General features: G+C 42.1%; 1 protein-coding gene across 2 annotated transcripts in view; it reads left to right on the top strand.

The window, feature by feature from the left end:
- The window catches only part of PDCD6IP (programmed cell death 6 interacting protein), a 71179-nt gene that overhangs the window by 2836 nt on the left and 45334 nt on the right, over positions 1–23009 (top strand). For both annotated transcript variants that reach the window (XM_052640548.1, XM_052640491.1), the window contains exons 2-3: positions 14590–14644; positions 16005–16074. In XM_052640548.1, coding sequence (XP_052496508.1) covers positions 14590–14644; positions 16005–16074 — 125 coding nt within the window. The remainder of the gene's footprint in view (positions 1–14589; positions 14645–16004; positions 16075–23009) is intronic.

Raw genomic sequence — 23009 nt, 5'->3', positions numbered from 1 at the left:
TGTCAGCCTATTTTAGTTTTATATCATATATGTTGCTGTATGAGGGTTGAATTCAACTGTATGTGGGAGATCTCAGATTATCAGTGAGTTAAATTATGATTTTAGTCTTGTGTAAAAAGTTGGTAGAAGGGTAGTTTAGATAGCTTAGGGATGGTATGGGCTTCCCGGGTAGCTCAGCAATGCAGGAGACCCCGGTTTGATTCCTGGCAGGAAGATCCCCTGGAGAAGGGATCGGCTACCCACTCCAGTATTCTTGGGCTTCCCTGGTGGCTCAGACTGTACAGAATCCGCCTGCAATGCAGGAGACTTGGTTTTGATCCCTGGGTTGGGAAGATCCCGTGGAGGAGGGCATGGCAACCTACTCCAGTATTCTTGCCTGGAGAATCCCCAAGAACAGAAGAGCCTGGCAGGCTACAGTCCATGGGGTCACAAAGAGTCAGACATGATTGAATGACTAAGTACAGCACAGCCATCAGGCTCAGGCTTCTTTCAGGTAGCCACTCTGTAAAAGCTAGAGTCCTCGTTCCCAGGGTCCAGATAGCAGTTATACTCAACTTTTAGACGAGAATGGAGGGAGGGAGGGGGGAGGCAGAAGGCTCAGCCTTTAGAATGTTACCTGGAAACTGCCCCACAACACCCTCCTCTTATGTTATTAGCCATTGTAAGTCCACATCTCAGAAGGGTAGGAGAGGTAGAGGAATTTTTATTAAGGGCATGCATATGCTGCTGCTAAGTCGCTTCAGTCGTGTCCGACTCTGTACGACCCCATAGACGGCAGCCCACCAGGCTCCCCCGTCCCTGGGATTCTCCAGGCAAGAACACTGGAGCGGGTTGCCATTTCCTTCTCCAATGCATGAAAGTGAAAAGGGGAAGTGAAGTTGCTCAGTCGTGTCCGACCCTCAGTGACCCTATGGACTGCAGCCTACCAGGCTCCTCCATCCAGGCAAGAGTACTGGAGTGGGGTGCTATTGCCTTCTCCAAGGGCATGCATATACCCAGCTAAAATATGTGATTTTCTTAGGAAGGAAGGATAGGTAATGATGTAGATGATTAGCACCATCAGTAGGCTCTGGTGGCTTAGCCAGTAAACAATCTGCTTGCAACATGGGAGACCTGGGTCAGGAAGATCCCTTGGAGAAGGGAATGGCAACCCATTCCTGTATTCTTGCCTGGAGAACCCCATGGACAGAGAACCTGAGGGAACATATCTGAGAAACTCACACTTTGGCTTCACTTTCAATAGGCTCTCAGTTACCTTTGTCCCCACTTAGCTGCGCTCGGTGCCCACCTGAGCTGTGCTTGGTGTCCTGAACATTTTCCTGAGAGTGAACCTGTCCTCGTAGTGGAGGGTCTGGGAGCCTCAAGATTTCTTCCAAAGATCTTCAAATGACCAGGATGGAACCCATGTCCCCTGCAGTGGAGGCAAATCTTAACCACTGGGCCACCAGGAAAGTCCCCTCAAGTTTCCTGTCTGGCTGCTTTGCACAGTTTTCCTGCTTTCTCTCCAGGCAGTTAGATTTTTCCGCTTTGTCTGCTTCATTTACTCACTTTCCTTCCACCTTTTAGGAAATGTCCTTGGAGCTTCCTGTATGCTGTTGTGCCCTTTCCCATTCTTTCTGTCCTAGTGCAGTCACATCTTTTTAATTTTTATTGCCTTTCCAGTGGAAGTTTGAGAGAGGGAGCGGAGAAGGTTGTTTATTCAGATCTCTTTGTTTAGCAAATAGCGTATTTGCATTTTCAGCTTTCTTCTGTATTTATATCAATTTGCATTCTCCTTGGCAAGTAATTTTTTTTCCCTCCACATCCTCAGGAATACTCGCTGATTAATAATTTAAATAAGTTGCTTTTTGCTGAATTGATGGTGCGAGATGGTACCCAGTTTTAGGTTGCATTGCCTTGATGTCTCTGAGATCCAGCATTTTCTGTTTGCTGGCTGGCCACTTTTCTTTTTCTGTAAATTGCATGTCCTTCTTTTTGCCCATTTTCTACATTGTGTTTTCCTTACTGATTTTTAAGAGTTCTGTACATTTTCTGGCAATTTATCCTTTTTCTGTTATTTATAGTACAAATATCATCTTTAAATCTGTGTTTTGTCTCTTATGTTTATGGTATCTTTTGTCACACAGAAGTCCTTGCAGTTTTTTTCACTGGTCTTGCCTCCTGTCATATGAGATGTTAGTTCCCCAAACGGGGATCAACCCTCACACACTGCAGTGGAAGCTCAGAGTTTTAACGAGTAATGAATCCTGAAGAGTGTTTTATTCTCCTCAAAACCTGTTGTTACAATTTTTTTCTTATTTCTGATGTTGCATATGATTACCCCCCACCCCCCAATCAGATCTCTTGAAAGTTCAGAGCCATCTTTTTTTTTTTTAAACCAAGTCTGCTTAATTTTTGGTTTTCTGCTGTCATTGACTTGTTTCTTTTTCCTCTTTTTGTATAGAATGATTAGCTTCTCATCTTTTTTTGTTTTTCTAATACATCTATTTTAGGACTGTACGTTTTTTCTGAATCTGATCCAACTGGTTTTGGTATGTAGTATTCTTGTGGACATTTTAAAAGTAATTTGTAATTTTAGTTTTCTTTAATGTGAGTCTTTTATATAGATTTTGTAAAATTTCTAAATTTGTGTCACTTTTTTGTGGCTTAATATGTAGTTTGCTGCATTATGGTACTGTCTTTTTCTTTGTAAAATAAAGTTGATGGAACTAGTTTCATAGTTTCTGGAAATTTTCCCAAGCACTAGTGTTTTGTAAATCAAGAAAGAAAATATTGCTGTTCCATTTTACTTCTCAGCTGTTGCTTACATTCTGATTGGTGGTGAAGGTATTGAGATAATATTAGCCCTAATGACATTGCTACAATTTGTTAATCAAATCGAGTATGGTGGATATAAAGATAAATAATACTTGACCTTTGATCTCAAGGAGTACTTGTAGTTGCCAGACCTTAGTTTGGATGAGTTAATTTTATTTATGCTACATAAATGAATAAACACAAATTTAACAGGAAGAGTTAAAATCTTTGTTTGATTAAAAAAATGGCTTGTCAGGACTGTCTTCATTATTTGTAAACCTGGAGGGAATTTGCTGCCATACTCCACTGCAGCAGTGCTTCTGTAAGTGATTCTTCATGAGATAGGTTGGGCAAAGAAGGAAGTGTGAAAATAAGGTGCAGGAGGCATCCACTGACTCTAATCAATGTCTGGCCCAGCTCCCTGGTCTTCTGAATCTGGTTGGTGGGCTTGGAGTTGCCCAGCCCTCAGTACTGACTGGAACTGAATGGCTTACGTGAGTTTGTGTTGCGGTATCACTTTCCTAATGTGGATTGGTTGTTCTTGGTCTCCATACCATCCCCCTAAAAAGTTTTTTTTAATTAGAATTTTTGGAGAAGACTCTTGAGAATCCCTTGGACTGCAGGGAGATCCAGCCAGTCCATCCTGAAGGAGATTAGTCCTGGGTGTTCATTGGAATGACTGATGTTGAAGCTGAAACTCCAATACTTTGGCCACCTGATGGGAAGAGCTGACTCATTTGAAAAGACCCTGATGCTGGGAAAGATTGAGGGCAGGAGGAGAAGGTGATAACAGATGAGATGGTTGGATGGCATCACTGACTCAGTGGACATGAGTTTGAGTAAACTCAGGGAGTTGGTGATGGACAGGGAGGCCTGGTGTGCTGCAGTCCATGGGGTCACAAAGCGTTGGCCATGACTGAGCAACTGAACTGAATGGAAATTTGTTTTATCTTTGGTATATTAAAAGAAATATATTCGTTTGCTATTTTTTTTTCCCATGAGATTTAAAAAGTTGAGTTCTTAGTTATTTGCTCTAGAGCCATTGAGTTTTTAAAATACTAGAGAATATAAAAAACACTTCTGCATATTTGCAAAACAAGAATCTGTAGCTCCTGTTTTTCCAACATGTGCTGTGTGTCTGAAACCGTCTCAGGTTGGGACTAGAACCCATGTGCTGGGCCTTGAACCCAGCCAAAACCCACACTACCTGGTTTTAGTGCTGAATGAAGTTGAGGTTCCTGCTGCCTTGTGGCAGAAAGAACACAGTGAGAGACAAAGTGATGGGTAAGAAATGGATTTACTGGGATTCAGAGAGAAACATGCTCCACAGACAGAGTGTGGGCCATTAAGAGAGCAAGTGCTGCAGAATGTGGCATGGTTAGTTTTTATAGGCTGGGTAATCTCATACACTAATGAGTAATTTCGTTGCCTAAAAGATGATGCTGTGAAAGTGCTGCACTCAACATGCCAGCAAATTTGGAAAACTCAACAGTGGCCACAGGACTGGAAAAGGTCAGTTTTCATTCCAATCCCAAAGAAAGGCAATGCCAAAGAATGCTCAAACTAACACATTTGCACTCATCTCACACGCTAGCAAAGTAACACTCAAAATTCTCCAAGCAAGGCTCCAACAGTATGTGAACTGAGAACTTCCAGATGTTCAAGTTGGATTTAGAAAAGGCACAGGAACCAGAGATCAAATTGCCAACATCCACTGGATCATAGAAGAAGCAAAGGAATTCCAAAAAAACACGTACTTCTGCGTTATTGACTACACCAAAACCTCTGACTATGTGGATCACAACAAATTGTGGAAAATGCTTCAAAAGATGGGAATAACAGACCACATTACCTGCCTCCTGAGAAATCTGTATGCAGGTCAAGAAGCAACAGTTAGAACCAGACATGGAACAACAGACTGGTTCCAAGTTGGGAAAGGAGTACGTCAAGGCTGTATACTTTCACCCTGCTTATATAACTTAAATGCAGAGTACATCATGAGAAATGCTGGACTGAATGAAGCATAAGCTGGAATCAAGATTGCTGGGAGAAATCAGTAACCTCAGATATGCAGATAACACCACCCTTATGGCAGAAAGTGAAGAAAAACTTAAAGAGTCTTGATGAAAGTGAAAGGGGAGAGTAAAAAAGTTGGCTTGAAACTCAACATTTAGAAAACTAAGATCACGGCATCTGGTCCCATGACTTCATGGCAAATAGATGGGGAAACAATGGAAACATTTTATTTTTGGGGGCTCCCAAATCACTGCAGATGGTGACTGCAGCCATGAAATTAAAAGACACTTGCACCTTGGAAGAAAAGTTATGATGAACCTAGACAGCACATTAAAAAGCAGAGACATTACTTTGCCAACAAAGGTCTATCTAGTCAAGGCTATGGTTTTTCCAGTGGTCATGCATGAATGTTAGAGTTGGACTATAAACAAAGCTAAGCGCCGAACTGATGCTTTTGAACTGTGATGTTGGAGAAGACTCTTGAGAGTCCCTTGGACAGCGAGGAGATCCAACCAGTCCATCCTAAAGGAAATCAGTCCTGAATATTCATTTGAAGGACTGATGTTGAAGCCGAAACTCTAATAGTTTGGCCACCTGATGGGAAGAACTGACTGATTTGAATAGACCCTGATGTTGGAGAAGATTGAAGGCTGGAGGAGAAGGGGACGACAGAGGGTGAGATGGTTGAATAGCATCACCGACTTAATGGACGTGAGTTTGAGTGAGCTCCGGGCTTTGGTGATGGACAGGGAAGCCTGGCGTGCTGCAGCCCATGAGGTCCCAAAGAGTCGGACACAACTTAGCCACTGAACTGAACCTGTGGTTAGCAATGTCTCCTTTCTTTTGAAAAGAGTTAAGTTTCTTTGTGGAGTTTACTCCATACTATAAAATCAGGTATTAATGATTTCCAGTGACTACTGCACTTATATTTCATTTTTTTCATACTTAAATTTCATGTTATATAACCTATCCAAAAATGAAAGTTGCTCAGTCATGTCCGACTCTTTGTGACCCCATGGACTATACAGTCCATGGAATTCTCCATGCCAGAATACTGAAGTGGGTAGCTCTCTAGAGGATCTCCCCACCCAGGGATTGAACCCAGGTCTCCTGCATTACAGGCAGATTATCAGCTGAGCCCCCAGGGAGGCCATTCCTCCCTTGCCAGAGAGTCCAGCCATCTCAGCCTGGACAGCTGGCAGGAGATAAGGCAGCTTTATGAGTCACCAGTTGCTGGTTCATGTCAGAGCCATGTCCCCCCTGCGACACCATGAAGTCAGCATGGAGTTCTCTAAGCAAGAATACTGGAGTGGATTGCCATTCCTCCTTCAGGGCATCTTCCCGGCCCGAGGATCGAGCCTGGGTCTCCTGTATTGCAGGCAGAGTCTTTACCATCTCAACCACAAAGGAAGCCAACCTATCCTAAGACACTTATTTTACTTTGAGAATTCCATCACGTAGCTTTTAGGCATTTAAATGTAGGATATAAATGTACTGTTACCCACACAAGTCAAATTTTGAGAGTTAACCCCAAAAGCTTTGGAGTAAATAGATATAAAGAAATTTGGTATGTTCTGTGTAGCCTTTCTTTTTTCCTTGATCCATTTGCAGAGCGAGTATTTTCATCTCCTCCTGCTGCTTCCAGTTTAGAGCAGAGGGCAGCAAATGAAGGCCTGCCCAGCTGCTTTTGTATGGTCTGGGGCACTCTCTAGTGGGTTGGCACTGGGAGCCTTGGAGAGCTGGGTAGGGTGCTCCCTTCTGCACCGTCATCCCTTTTATTTTCAGTGTCCGCCTCCCTGGCCGGTAGCCAGGTCTCACTGCTGCTCAGGACTTGCTTAGGTGTCACTATTGGGTGTTCTGCTTGGCAGTGAATGATGTAATCTCGAACCAGGAATTGGTGACTCAGCAAGTCGCCTTATCTCTTGCCAGCTGTCCAGGTTGAGATGGCTGGACTCTGGCAAGGGAGGAAGGCATGCCATAATTTGAGTGTCACCGGGGCAGAGATCAAAACTGACTGCATTGACCAGTACCCACCTCTGTCTCCTGGGCTTCTCACCACCTGACTGAATACTCTTCCTTCAGAGAACTTCAGCTGATGGTAGTTAGATACCTGTCCCTAGAGATCCCATCATCTGAGGTGGCCCAAGCAGGTAGAAAGGGTGCAGGGCAGGGCAGATGTTTTCTCTGTTGTTATTTGGTAACAGGTACCTGCATATTAGCCTTGATTTTTGCCTTTGTTCTGGCAAGGCCTAGGATGTGCTCAGTCATGTCCAACTCTTTGCAACCCTGTGGACTGTAGCCCGTCACGCTCCTCTGTCTGGAATTCTCCAGGCAAGAATACCTGAGAGGGTTGCCATTTCCTCCTCCATGGGGTCTTCCTGACCCAGGGATCGAACCCATGTCTCCTGCACTGGCAGGTGGATTCCTTACCGCTGAGCCGCCTGGGAAGCCCAAAGACCAAGTGTGGGGTCCCTGCTCTGTAGCCCTGCTGGGCCCCGTGCTGTGCTGGCTCGCCCTTAGGGGCTCTGTGGCCTCAGAGTCTCTGTATTTGCTTGTCTCTCTTTATGGACACATTCTTTAGGAGTTCCTATTTGTTCTCAAAACAGACTCTCAGGTTTTACTTTTCAGAGATAAAAAAGTTGCTTTTTGAAAACTTTGCATTTTGCTGATTCTTTTGTTTGGAGCTAGCAATGAAGCTTAGCAAATACGATCCAGTTCCTGCTCTCAGGGATTTTAGAACTGATTAATACATAACTGACTGCGGTAAATTGTGAAGGGAAAATTCCGGGCCCTAAGTGATTGTCTGATTTTGGTGTTGACCATTTGGTGATGTCCATGTGTAGAGTCTTCTCCTGTGTTGTTGGAAAAGGGTGTTTGCTATGACCAGTGCGTTCTCTTGGCAAAACTCTATTAGCCTTTGCCCTGCTTCCTTCCGTACTCCAAGGCCAAATTTGCCTGTTACTCTAGGTGTTTCTTGACTTCCTGCTTTGCATTCCAGTCTCCTATAATGAAAAGGACATCTTTTTTTGGGTGTTCTAAAAGGTCTTGTAGGTCTTCATAGAACTGTTCAACTCTTGAGAAAACTATATGCAGGTCAGGAAGCAACAGTTAGACCTGGACATGGAACAACAGACTGGTTCCAAATAGGAAGAGGAGTACGTCAAGGCTGTATATTGTCACCCTGCTTATTTAACTTCTATGCAGAGTACATCATGAGAAACGCTGGGCTGGAAGAGCACAAGCTGGAATCAAGATTGTGGGGAGAAATACCAATAACCTCAGACATGCAGATGACACCACCCTTACGGCAGAAAGTGAAGAGGAACTGAAAAGCCTCTTGATGAAAGTGAAAGAGGAGAGTGAAAAAGTTGGCTTAAAGCTCAACATTCAGAAAACGAAGATCATGGCATCTGGTCCCATCACTTCATGGCAAATAGATGGGGAAACAGTGTTAGACTATTTTTTTGGGCTCCAAAATCACTGCAGATGGTGATTGCAGCCATGAAATTAAAAGATGCTTATTCCTTGGAAGGAAAGTTATCACCAACCTAGATAGCATATTCAAAAGCAGAGACATTACTTTGCCAACAAAGGTCCGTCTAGTCAAGGCTATGGTTTTTCCAGTGGTCATGTATGGATGTGAGAGTTGGACTGTGAAGAAAGCTGAGCACCGAAGAATTGGTGCTTTTGAACTGTGGTGTTGCAGAAGACTCTTGAGCGTCCCTTGGACTGCAAGGAGATCCGATCAGTCCATTCTGAAGGAGATCAGCCCTGGGTGTTCTTTGGAAGGAATGATGCTAAAGCTGAAGCTCCAGTACTTTGGCCACCTCATGTGAAGAGTTGACTCATTGAAAAAGACCCTGATGCTGGGAGGGATTGAGGGCAGGAGGAGAAGGGGCCGACCGAGGATGAGATGGTTGGATGGCATCACGGACTCGATGGACGTGAGTTTGAGTGAACTCCAGGAATTGGTGATGGACAGGGAGGCCTGGTGTGCTGCGATTCATGGGGTTGCAAAGAGTTGGACACGACTGAGCGACTGAACTGAAGTGAAGTGATTGTCAATGGAGACGCATTTGGAAAAGGCATGACATTCACTGCTGCTGTTGCTTCTGCCACCACCGTGCATCACCTCCTGACTGCATCAATGTAGTAGCTTCCTGACTTCTCTGGACTCCTGCCCTTTGCACACCTGTGAGTCAGTTTTCTACAGAGCGTCTGGGGTGAATCTGAAAATAGATTAGCTCATGTTACTCTTGTCCAAACCCTTTGATGGTTCCTCCTCTTACGCAGTAGTAGAAGCCGCAAGTCCTACAGATCACATTCGAGGCATTATTACTTCCTTGGTTTCATCTCCTGCTGTTTTCTCCTGTGCTTGCTCTCCAGCCGTATCCTCCTTACTGTGCAGAGGGATTTGCAGGCACACGCTTGTCTCGGATTCCTGGCACTTGTTCTCCCCTTCACTGGTGATGCTTTTCCCCACATCCCATCGCTTCCTTCATGCCCTCTCTATTATACATGACATTAAAAATTTTTTTGTTTTACTTTTATGTAGTCCAATGACCATGTTATTAAAAAAAACTATATATAGCGTTCTCACGTCACCCCATACACATGACCTTACCCCTCTCACCTCTTTATTTCTTCTATTGCATTTAGCACTATCTCCTATTCTGCATTTTTACTTAATTTTGTTTTGCCTCCACCTCTAAAAGTAAGCTTTGCAAAGGTGCAGATTTTTTAATATTTATATACTGAATTCCTGTTGTAGAACTATTTGGTGCATAGCAGACTGTTAGCATGGGCTTCCCAGGTAGTGCTAGTGGTCAAGAACCCGCCTGCCAACGCAGGTGTCATAAGAGACTCGGATTTGATCCCTGGGTTGGGAAGATCCCCTGGAGGAGGGCATGGCAATCCCTTCGAGTATTCTTGCCTGGGAAATCCCATGGACAGAGGAGTCTGGCAGGTTAGAGTCCATAGGGTTACAGAGTCAGACACGACTCAAGTGACTTGGCACACATACAAACCGTTAGTATGTCTTTGTTGAAAGAGTGAATGAATGAGGACAAGAAAAATGGGAAATTGTGATGGGAAAGTTTCCAGGTGAAGGGGAAGAAAATGGGTGAATGCCCTGAGCCAGGAGAGAGCACAGAATCTTAACGCCTGCAATGTGTAGTGAATATTCTTAGAGAGGCTGGAAAATTGGGTAATGAATGGTGTCACAATTTTTGGGTGGAATTATAAGTATAGTGGGAATCCAAGAATACTCCTACATAACCACAGTACAGCTTTTAAAGTGAGGAAATTGACATTGATGAAATATTACCATTTAATCTGTTGTACTCATTCAAATTTTGCTGACTTTCCTGTTAATGTTTACAGGGCCAGAATCTAATCCCAGATCTTGCATTGCATTTAATTGCCTCTTTAGTCTACTTCAATCTGGAACAGTTCACCAGGTTTTGAAGAGTAGGTACAAGCTGCTTACTTTGTAGAATGTCCCTCAGTAGAAGGGCTTGCCTCTTGTTTTCTTGGATTTTAGGCATGGTGGGGCTGTAGTACCAACCCAAGTGATGCTGTGTTCTTTTTAATGCACATTAAGAAAAGCATGACGTTGATTTGTCCCAGTGCTGGGATGTTTATCACTTTGTTAAGATGGTGTCTGCCAATTTTTTTGACCTTATAGTTAATAAGTTACACTAAGTAGTAAGTGTCTTGTGGGGAGATCCTGTTTCCATCAAACTTAGGTTTTAGCTTCTGTTAATGATTTTACCTGAATCAGCTGTTATGTTATGAAAGGGGCCACGTTGTGACTTTGCTCACTTCATTGTTTCTTCTAGATTCATTAGTTGGCATTGCATATTAGGGTCGAGTTTTCCCTATTAACTTGTTTGTTTACTTTAGAATGATCTTATTTTCCTCAGTGGATTATGATTTGCTGTTGGTTTGAATTATTCTGCACTTGGCTACTGGGAGCTGCTCCCAGCTAGTTCCTGTGTACTTTTGACGTTTCCTCCTCATGTTTTAAGTACTTCCTTAACTTTCTGGCATAGCTGGATGTTTAGGCTTGACTTGAATTTTCTCATTCTCAGCTGTGGGGTCCGTCGTTTCTCTAAGGAGCACTGGCTCTGTTTATTTATTAATCATTATTCATTTATTTATTGGCTGTGTCACACAGCTTATGGGATCTTAGTTCCCAGACGAGGGATGGGACCCGTGCCCCCTGCAGTTTAGTGCAGAGTCCTAACCGCTGGCCCACCAGGGAAGTCCCAACGCTGGCTCCATTTAATGCAGAGCATTATTTCTCTGGTGTGCTTTTTGCTACTTAGTATTATTGTTGTTAGAACCTCTCAGCATATACATTTAGGAAATACACACATTTATACCACTTTCTGTATCTGTATTACACTGTGTTAGAAATGAGTTCACACTGATACCTCCAGTTCCAGTCCAAAGCCAGTTTCTTCTAGTTGTCCACCATCCCGTATTTGTAACTCTTTTTTTCCAAGGCAGTTAGAAACCTGACTCCCATTATCTTCAGTGTATTTATTTAATTGTTCTTTTCTTCCTGTTTGTAACCAAACTTGTAGCCATGGCAGCCATAAACTTGATCTCTGATTTGTCCTGTCTGCTCCCACCCCTCCTAAAAACTAGGCTTCAGAGATAACAATTGCAGTCAGCCCTGATGACTCGTGGGAGGGGATGGGCAGGGAGGTGACAAGGGGAGGAAGAAAGATTAGAGGCCAGTTAGAAGCTTGGCCTTGGACACCCCCTAACCCCCACCTTGCTAGCTCAAAGGTCAGTGTGATGGGCAGGGCTGCATCACATTTCACCATCATTCTGGCTGCTACATGGAGAACAGATGGAAGAGAATGAGATAGAAGAGACAAGGTGACTGGCGGGGAACTTGTGGGTTAGTCTGCTTTCAGGGGAGAGGGGAAATGTTGACACACTGTGTAGCGTTGGTGGAAATGGATGGGCAGGTGTGCTGAAGTCACGTTTGAATCAGTTCTGTTGAGATGGATGAAACTGGAGCTGATTATACCGAGTGAAGTAAGCCAGAAAGAAAAACACCAATACAGTATACTAACACATATATATGGAATTTAGAAAGATGGCAATGATGACCCTGTATGCAAGACAGCAAAAGAGACACAGATGTGTATAGTGGACTTTTGGACTCAGAGGGAGAGGGAGAGGGTGGGATGATTTGGGAGAATGGCATTGAAACATGTATACTATCATGTAAGAATCGAATCACCAGTCTATGTCCGATGCAGGATACAGCATGCTTGGGGCTGGTGCATGGGGATGACCCAGAGGGATGTTGTGGGGAGGGAGGTGGGAGGGCGGTTCATGTTTGGGATCGCATGTACACCCGTGGTGGATTCATGTCAATGTATGGCAAAACCAATACAGTATTGTAAAGTAAAATAAAAATTAAAAAAAAGCTATCAGTAACCTCAGACATGCAGATGACACCACCCTTATGGCGGAAAGTGAAGAGGAACTGAAAAGCCTCTTGATGAAAGTGAAAGAGGAGAGTGAAAAAGTTGGCTTAAAGCTCAACATTCAGAAAACGAAGATCATGGCATCCGGTCCCATCACTTCATGGGAAATAGATGGGGAAACAGTGGAAACAATGTCAGACTTTTATGTTTTGGGCTCCAAAATCACTGCAGATGGTGACTGCAGCCATGAAATTAAAAGACGCTTACTCCTTGGAAGAAAAGTTAGGACCAACCTAGATAGCATATTCAAAAGCAGAGACATTACTTTGCCAACAAAGGTCCGTCTAGTCAAGGCTATGGTTTTTCCAGTGGTCATGTATGGATATGAGAGTTGGACTGTGAAGAAAGCTGAGCGCTGAAGAATAGATGCGTTTGAATTGTGGTGTTGGAGAAGACTCTTGAGAGTCCCTTGGACTGCAAGGAGATCCAACCAGTCCATTCTAAAGGAGATCGATCAGTCCTGGGTGTTCTTTGGAAGGACTGATGTTAAAGCTGAAACTCCAGTACTTTGGCCACCTGATGCGAAGAGTTGACTCATTGGAAAAGACTCTGATGCTGGGAGGGATTGGGGGCAGGAGGAGAAGGGGACGACAGAGGATGAGATGGCTGGATGGCATCACCGACTCTATGGACGTGAGTCTGAGTGAACTCCGGGAGTTGGTGATGGACAGGGAGGCCTGGCGTGCTGCGATTCATGGGGTCGCAAATAGTCGAACACGACTCAGCGACTGAACTGAACTGAAACCTGGGCAGTGGCAACCCACTCCAGTACTCTTGCCTGGAAAATCCCACAGATGGAGGAGCCTGGTAGGCTGCAGTCCATGGGGTCGCGAAGAATCGGACACGACTGAGCCGCTTCACTTTAACTTTTCACTTTCCTGCGTTGGAGAAGGACATGGCAACCCCCTCGAGTGTTCTTGCCTGGGGAATCCCAGGGACGGGGGAGCCTGGTGGGCTGCCGTCTGTGGGGTCGCACGGAGTTGGAAACGACTGAAGCGAGTTAGCAGCAGCAGCAGCAAACCTGCTTTTAATCAGTAGTTTACCAGAGGTGTTAATTTGTCCAGTGGATGTAAACAATTACATCCTGAATAGGAAATAGTATTTTAAGAAATGCATTGGTTACCTAGGCAGAGGTTAGTTTCCTTTTAGACAGTAATAATAGACAAATATTTTCCTTTCGTGCTAAGAGTTTTTTATTAACAGTTTTTTCATTGCATGCATTTTAGCTACAGGTTTACACTTTAAAAAACTATGTTAATTTTAAAATGGCTGACTGAAATGTAATTTGTGGGCCACTCAAAGTAAGCATGCATAATTTTAAGTCTACTCTTAAACCAGTTGTATTTATATAAATGTGTGTCATATTTAGCTTTGGTAATTTTAGGTTTTGACTGGTTTTTATATTGATTAATTATTTTTTATCGTTCCTTTTGTTCCTGATTTATGGAGATGTAATTGACACTTAGCTCTGTGTAAGTTTAAGGTGTAGTACAGCATAAGGATTTGATGTAAGTCATGAACTGGTGAGTACTTTAAGTTTAGTGAATATCCATCATCTTATATAGATACAAAATTAAAGAAATAGAAATCTTTTTCCTTGTGGTGAGAACACTTAGGATTTACCTCTTAACAACTTTCATATATAATATAAAGCACTGTTAATTGTATGTATCACACTGTGTTTGACAGCCCTGGTATCAGTAGTTACCTTACGACTAGAAGTTTGTACCTTTTGACCGCCTTTATCCAGTTCTTCCTCCCCTCAAGTCCCCACCTCTGGTAACCGAAAATCGGATCTCTTTTTCTGTGTGTGTGTGTTTTTGAAGTAGAATTGCCCCACAACACTGTGTTAGTTTCTGTCACACTGCATAGTGATTCAGTATTTCTGTACATTTCAAAGTAATCCTAGTATGTTTAGATGCCATTCACCACCATACAAAGATACTACATAACTATTGACCACATTCCCCGCACTGTACGTTCCATATCTGTGGCTCATTTATTTTCTGTTAGACATTTGTACGCCTAATCTCCTATACAATAGGGAAAAGACAGCTTCTAAAGTAAATGGTGTTGGAAAAACTGGACTACTTCTCACACTTAATTCAAAATGGGTTAAAGACTTCTAGATGTAAGAGCTGAAGCCATAAAACTTCTAGAAGAAAACAAAATACACTGTTAGGTATGAGTCTTAGTAATATCTTTTTATGCCTCCTCAGTCAAGGGAAACAAAAGTAAAAATAAACAAATTTGCTCTCTTTTTCAGATACTATGATCAGATCTGTTCCATTGAACCCAAATTTCCATTTTCTGAAAACCAGGTAAGTCATTAATTTTAATTTGTTTTAAAGTTACGTGTGATAATGGTAAATCACCCATTTCCTCTTACCCATGGTATTTTATTAAAATAAATGGTGCCTCTTCACTATCTCTAGGTTTTTATAACACTTTTAAAATGAAAAACTTTTAAGCCCATCTGTTATGAGTCTGTGCTGCTTTGAAGTGTCTCTTGGAAATTCTGTTTATGCCGTTCCTGAATCACTTCTGTGATCAGGTAGTGCATTGGATTGCATTTTTCTTATTTTTTATCTGTAGGAAGTATGGACCAAGATAACCTGTGATGTCCTTTGCTTTGGTTTTTACAGAATAAAGTAGGAAACTATATGATTCAGGACGTATTTAATTTCAGTTTATGTGCTTTAAAAATTATTTGCCCAAGTTGCGTTTGTATATAAACTTGCAAATACTGTTATGATTAGGTGTTACACTGTAGGAATGTCAGTCTTTCTCTTTAAAGATAGATACTGAAAGTGCTGATGATTTCTTGCACTTATATTTGGGAGACTTGTTAAAAGTTTCTAATTGTTGTGACATTTCTAAATTTTAAAACAGTTTGTACAAAATACTTTAAGCATAAAGTTTTTACAAGTCAAGTAATGTGGTGAGACTTGCTTTAAAATACCCCAAGAGAAAAAGTATGTGTGTGTTGGTGTTTGGATTGGAAAGTGTGGGTAGATGAACAGGGAAGGGCAGAAGACTGATGTGTGTATGGGAGTTCCTTGTGTTCTTGTCTCTCCTTTCAGATGTATTGAAAATTTCTCTCAGCCATAGTTGAAAAATTTTGTATTGGATTGCAATACATAATTTAAAAGAGCCTAAGTTCTTTTTAACCTTCACACTGTGGAATAGTTTAGAGTGAGATGCAGGTTTTAATTAAGTAAACTTTTTATTCGTGTATGAAACACACACGGAACAGTTAACAAACGGTGTATAGCCTGGGTCGTCACGAGGTGAACATACACGTCTAGCCACCACCCAAATGAAGAGATAAAATTTTATGTCATCCTGGAAATTCTCCTCCTCCAGTGCTTGTTATGTTCAGGTCATCGTGCGTTTGTAAGGACGAGGAAGGCCGTGTTTCCTGGAGAAGATAGTGTGTGTGTGACTCCTGCTGGAGAGCGACATTGCAGATATCCTACTGCCCGGATTTTACTTCCAGAAAAGAACATTTCATGGTTCAGAAAAAGGAAAAGGAGTTGAGTGGTTAGAGAAGATAGTGTTTTAGACAGATTGAAGCTTTTGTCCTTTTCTTCACTGTGGATTTTTTTTTTGAAAGAGAGTTAATAAGTGAGATTCAGGAAGGTAACATAATTTTCTTTTTTCCCCCCTCTTTCTATCAAGATCTGCTTGACATTTACGTGGAAGGATGCTTTTGATAAAGGTTCACTTTTTGGAGGATCGGTAAAATTGGGTATGTAATCTTTAAATAAAAATGATAGGAAATTTGTTCTAACTATTTTGGGTTGTTTTAGTCTCCACAATTGCTCTCCTAATGACTCTTTGTAAATAATGAAAATTTTTATGTTTCATTTTCTTTTTAACTTCCACTTTTAATGAAATTTCCAAGTACTTGTAGAGAGCCTACGTCTTGCCAGGCATTCTGCTAGTTTTGAAACTGAACAAGATAGTTGTATTCAGTCTGGTTGGAAGATAGGTGATCATTTTAAAGTATAGTGGGAAGTATACTAATCTCTGAAGAAACTTATGGGCATCTAGAAAAGGAATTAGTTAATTCTGCTCTTGAATGCACGTGATGTTTGAATGAATCCTTGAAAGATGAATTTGTTTTTTCCAGGTAGAAAATAATGTTACAGGTAGAATATCATAACCAAAAGTCAGAAGAGTGGAGGCTTTTTTTATCTACAAGCTTATCATGTTAATCTTTCTGTGTGTTAATTTTCTCATCTCTGAAGTGGGATTATTAAATGAGTGGAATACATGTAAAGTCCTTAGAACAAGGCTCAATAAATATTAGCTACAATGAATAATATTAATATTACATATAACTATAATATAATGTGTATGCATTACAGGATATATACTATATAATATTAAATAACAGTGTCATATAGTATAAGTTACCATATTAATACATATTAATATAATTATTGCTAAGAGTTGAAACTATGGGGGATTTGGGGATTTTGGAAGGTGAAGCAGATTGTGAAGAGTTGCAAGTGTGCTATCAATTTGTGTTCTTCCCTCGTAGCTTATTACACCTGGGCACTGTGAAAGGCCTTTATACATATTATCTAACTAAATTCCCTCTCAGCACAGTGAGAAAAGGCACTATTCTTACTAAAACTGGTTTAGAAAGATGAATGACTTTCTAAGATTTAATGAAACTAGATATGACTCAAAAAGCCTAAATCCAGAGACTAGAGAGAAACAGACCCATTAAACTGGTAAGGGAGAATTACCAGTTGAAGAGGTTAGACCAAGTATTGTGTCCGTGGGTTGGTCTTGAGAGAGGGTTCAGAGGTGAGAACTGATGGACCTGCTGGCTCTCTGTCAGAAGGAGCTGATGCTTGACTTCAAGATTTGTAACTTGGTTTGACCTGTGGATAATTATTCTTTTCAACAGACAGGTCAAGTTTGACTTTTTTGTGTGATATCTGGGTAGAAATTTCTCTTTGGCATTTAGGTGTAATGTATTTAAAACTCAAAAGAGGTGGAGACGTAGATTTAGGAACAGTTTCCTTAAGAGATAATAAATTTGTCTTCTCTGGTAGACTATAGGTTGGGAAAAGTATGAAAGCCAAACTAGGGAGTATAGCTTTCAGGGGAAATTAGAGGAAGAGTTTCCTGGGAATGAGGTTGAGAAAAGGCTTTCAGATCTTGGAAGAACCAGGGGAAAATAGAGACAGGATTGAATTCCAGAAGAGTTTCAGAGGTTGTGCAGTCTGGTGGTTCCCAAACCTGGCTGCATGTTGCAGCTACCTGGGGAAAGTGTTAGAAATACTGGTTGTATTTACAGACAAAGATACAGTATGCCAGATGTGAAAGGAGGGCATTGCAGGGTGGGCCACTGGAATTCATCTCTTTGAAAATGCCTGCATGTGAGTTTCATGTTGAAACATCATTGACAGAGTTGTGGTGGAGGTCAAAGAAGGTTGTAAAATTTTCTAGCTCAGTCGATAAAGAATCCACCTGCAATGCTGGAGACCTGGGTTCGATCCCTGGGTTGGGAAGATCCCCTGGAGGAGGGCATGGCAACCCACTCCAGTATTCTTGCCTGGAGAATCCCCGTGGACAGAGGAGCCTGGCGGGATACAGTCCATGGGGTTGCAAAGAGTCGGACACGACTGAGCAACTAAGCACAGCACAACACAGGAGGGAAAGAAGTTTCCCTAGGGCAGGCTGAAGTCAGGTTTTGTTGGGTTGAGGAGTGGACCGGAAGTTAGGAAATGCGAACAACATGTGGGTGCTGAACAGCTCAGTTCAGAAAATACGCAGTGACGATTTGGGGACAAAGGGATCATTATGCTGAGAGAGAGGCAAGATCAAGAAAAGGACTTCCAATGCTGCTGTGACAAGCAGATTCTTTGGCTAGGAATAAGGAGCAGGTATCAATAGAACTAGGAGACACTTAAAGTGAGATAGGTAAAGTTGATGAACCGAGATCCTAGAGGAACTGGGATGGAAAAGAATTGAGTGCATATATAAAATGGGAGGTAGAGATCAAGGCATTTCTAGTAGCAGTTATGGGGGATTCAATGTCCATCAATAATGTTTAGGGTAAATGAAGCATGGGCTGCCCATTCCTTAGAATATTGTGTAATTTAAAGTATTAAGAATGATAATACAAATATATATTTGTTGACATGTAGACCTGTGTCCCCTGAATATCCAATAAAAGACATGTTACAGGTGAGAGCTGCTATATAACTCGGGGCCCCAGAGTTGGTCTCCTTAGGACACCTTTTGTATAAAACCCAAAGTGATTGCTGCTTCTTGGATAAGAAATTGTCAAAATAAAATAGCAGACTGCGACCTGGGATGATAATGTTTATGGGAAATATAATAGGCTGGGATATATATTTTTGTAAAAGTTTACTTTTATCTGTTGCTTGGAGTATATTTCATTCTTGAAGTCTACTGACGGTCATATATTGGATGAGCTGTTTTCATATTTACACTGTCACTTTCTTGTACGGCTCTGTGTGTACGTTTACAAGTTTTAATTGCTCCACCAACACATACATTCTGTGCTTTTATCATAGTCTCGAGATTCTGCAAACTCTCAGTCTCATTATCTGTCTCTCTCGACTCCCCTCTGCTCCCTTTGGTGTCTTCTATTCTTTCTTGAGTGTGAGCCGTTTGCTGTCTAAAGCTGCTCTATGATGGTTATCCTTTAGGTTAGAATCATTGTTTTCTGAATATTGTGTGTTCCTCCTTCCCTGGACTATGTTCTTTTTTTGTTTGTTTTTGTTTTATTTTTAGTTTTGACCGTGCTGGATCCTGCTGTGTGCGGGCTTTTTATAGGTTGGTGAGTGGGGGCTTCTCCTTGCTGTGGCTTCTCTCACTGTGGAGCACCGGCTCTAGGGTGTTCAGGCTGTAGTAGCTGTGGCCCCCAGGCTTAGTTGCCCCGTGGCATGTGGGTGGACGGCCAGGGAAGTCCCTTGAATATATTCTTAGATAACTGTCTTAGAAAAGGTCAAAGATCTGCATCTCTCCGTGGGTGAAAATGTCTGTGGTTTGTTCTCACATGAATTTGGTTTGAAATACTGGCACCTAGTGCTTAGGTCAAGAAGCTTGGCATCCTTCTTGAAATTGTTTCACTTCGTTCCCCACATTCAGTGAATTCACCAGCAGATCCTATCAGATTTTCTGTGAAAGTTATTCAAACTACAGTCACTTCTCAGCACTTTTGCTGTCCCCTCTGTTCGGAGCCAGTCACCCCTTGCGCCTGCTGCAGCAGCTGACTGTCCTCATTCCTGGCTTCCGCGAGCGCTGCTTCCCTGCCGCCTGCTGTCCCCGGGTGGGCTGAGTGCACCTCTCTTCAAAACTGTTTACTTCCCGCCTCCCTCAGAGTAAACGCGAAAGCACTGCAGCAAAACTTGACTCTGTTACCTCCCTGACAACATTGCCTCCCAAAGTCCCTTGTCTCCCCTTTTTTCAGCTATACTGGCTTGCATATATATTAATATTTGTTGAATTAATTAGAATTATGTTTCTTCTTTGATAATTTCTTCATTTTTTCCCTCTCTTCTCTTTGGAATACTGAATTAATTGAGCCTACTTTTCTGAGCTACTCACTCAAAACTTTCACATTTTCCCTTTCTTTCCCTCTTTATGGGCTGCTTAGATATTTTCTAACCTTTCTTTTGGAAAATCAAATTTTCATTTCCAGGGGCTTTTTCTTCATGGATTTATTCTTTTTTAATAACATCCTGTACTTGTTTTATGTCTTTGAGTCTCTTTTAAGGATGCTCATGAGGATCTTGGAAATGTTGCTTTCTATTACTGGAATTGTTTTTGTTTATTTTGGGTTCAGATTTTAGTTCACCTTGATCTTAATTTTTTTGTGTGTTCCGCTCCTGGTTATTGTACATTGTTAATACATTTATCTAAGAAAGTAGGTTAGAGTATTCTTGAGTATTCTTGCCTTGAGAACCCCATGAACAGTTCAGTTCAGTTCAGTCGCTCAATTGTGTCTGACTCTTTGTGACCCCATGAATCGCAGCACGCCAGGCCTCCCTGTCCATCACCAACTCCCGGAGTTCACTCAGACTCAGGTCCATCGAGTATGAGAAGGCAAAAAAATATGACACTGAAAGATGAACTCCTTAGGTCTGCAGGTGCCCAGTATGCTACTGGAGAAGAGTGGAGAAGTAACTCCAGAAAGAATGAAGAGACAGAGCCAAAGCGAAAACAATGCCCAGTTGTGGCTGTGACTGGTGATGGAAGTAAAGTCCAGTGGTGTAAAGAACAATATTGCACGGAAAGTTAGGTCCGTGAATCAAGGCAAATTGGCAGTGGTCAAATAGGAAATGGCAAGAGTGAATGTTGATGTTTTAGGAATCAGTGAACTAAAATGGACTGGAATGGGTGAATTTACTTCAGATGGCTATTATATGTCAACAAGAGTCTGAAATGCAGTACTTGGGTGCAATCTCAAAAATGACAGAATGATCTCTGGTCATTTCCAAGGCAAGCTGTACATTATCACAGTAATCCAAGTCTGTGCCCCAACTGCGAATGCCAAAGAAACTGAAGTTGAGTGGTTCTGTGAAGACCTACAAGACCTTCTAGAATTAACACCCCCAAAAGATGTCCTTTTCATTATAGGGGACTGGAATGCAAAAGTAGAAAGTCAAGAGATAACCTGGAGTAACAGGCAGGTTTGACCTTGGAGTGCAAAATGCAGCAGGGAAAGGCTAACAGTTTTGCCAAGAGAACGCCATTGGTCGTAGCAAACACCCTCTTCCAACAACACAAGAGACCACTCTACACATGGACATCACCAGATGGTCAATACTGAAATCAGATTGATTATATTCTTTGCAGCCAAAGATGGAGAAGCTCTATATGGTCAGCAAAAACAAGACTGGGAGCTGACTGCGGCTCAGATCATGAACTCCCTATTGCCAAATTCAGACTTAAATTGAAGAAAGTAGGGAAAACCACTAGACCATTCAGATACGACCTAAATCAAATCCCTTACAAATATACAGTGGAAGTGACAAATAGATTCAAGGGGTTAGATCTGATAGACAGAGTGCCTGAAGAACTATGGATGGAGGTTCGTAACACTGTACAAGAGGCAGTGATCAAGACCATCCCCATGAAAAAAAAATACAAAAAGGCAAAATGGTAGTCTGAGGAGGCCTTACAGATAGCTGAGAAAAGAAGAGAAGCGAAAGGCAAAGGAGAAAAGGAAAGATGTATCTATCTGAATGCAGAGTTCCAGAGAACAGCAAGGAGAGATAAGAAAGCCTTCTTAAGTGAACAGTGCAGAGAAATAGAGGAAAGCAATAGAATGGGAAAGACTAGAGATCTCTTCAAGAAAATTAGAGATATCAAGGGAACATTTCATGCAAAGATGGGCACAATAAGGACAGAAGTAGTATGGACCTAACAGAAGCAGAAGATATTAAGAAGAGGTGGTAGCAAGAATACACAGAAGAACTATGCAAAAAAGATCTTCATGACCCAGATAATCACGATGGTGTGATCACTCACCTAGAGCCAGACATCCTGGAATGCTAAGTCAAGTGGGCCTTAGGAAGCATCACTATGAACAAAGCTAGTGGAGATGATGGAATTCCAGTTGAGCTGTTTTGAATCCTAAAAGTTGATGCTGTGAAAGTGCTGCACCAATATGTCAGCAAATTTGGAAAGCTCAGCAGTGACCACAGGACTGGAAAAGGTCAGTTTTCATTTCAGTTCCAAAGAAAGGCATTGCCAAAGGAATGTTCAAACTACTGCACAATTGCACTCATCTCACACACTTAGTAGAGTAATGCTCAGAATTCTCCAAGCCAGGATTCAACAGAATGTTGAACCGTGAACTTGCAGATGTTCAAGCTGGTTTTAGAAAAGGCAGAGGAACCAGAGATCAAATTGCCAACATCTGTTGAATCATCAAAAGCGAGAGAGTTCCAGAAAAACATCTGCTTTATTGACTATGCCAGAGCTTTTGAATGTGTGAATCACAAGAAACTGGAAAATTCTGAAAGAGATGGGAATACCAGACCACTTTACCTGCCTCCTGAGGAATCTGTATGCAGGTCAAGACGCTTGCTCCTTGGAAGAAAAGCTATGACCAACCTAGACAGCATATTAGAAAGCAGAGACATTACCTTGCTGACAAAGGTCTGTCTAGTCAAAGCTATGGTTTTTCCAGTAGTCATGTATGGCTGTGAAAGTTGGACCATAAAGAAAGCTGAGTGTCGCAGAATTAATGCTTTTGAACTGTGGTGTTGAAGAAGACTCTTGAGAGTCCCTTGGACTGCAAGGTGATCCAACCAGCCCATCCTAAAGGAAATCAGTCCTGAATATTCACTGGAAGGACTGATGCTGAAGCTGAAACTCCGGTGCTTTGGCTACCTGATGCGAAGAACTGACTCATTGGAAAAGACCCTGATGCTGCAAAAGATTGAAGGCTGGAGGAGAAGGGGACGACAGAGGATGAGATGGTTGGATGGCATCACTGACTCAATGGACATGACTTTGAACAAGCTCCAGGAGTTGGTGATGGACAGGAAAGTCAGGTGTGCCGCAGTTCATGGGGTCCTAAAGAGTCGGCCATGACTGAGTGACTGAACTGAACTGAGGCTAGAGTAGCTGGTGTGTGTGTCTGCTTTATGCTGCAGAGGCTAGAATTAGGTTGGGGGCAAGCTA

This window comes from Budorcas taxicolor, chromosome 1 (genome assembly GCF_023091745.1).
Source record: "Budorcas taxicolor isolate Tak-1 chromosome 1, Takin1.1, whole genome shotgun sequence".
Lineage (NCBI taxonomy): Eukaryota > Metazoa > Chordata > Mammalia > Artiodactyla > Bovidae > Budorcas > Budorcas taxicolor.
Note: the sequence above shows the minus strand (reverse complement) of the source record. Positions and strands in the feature narration are given on the sequence as shown.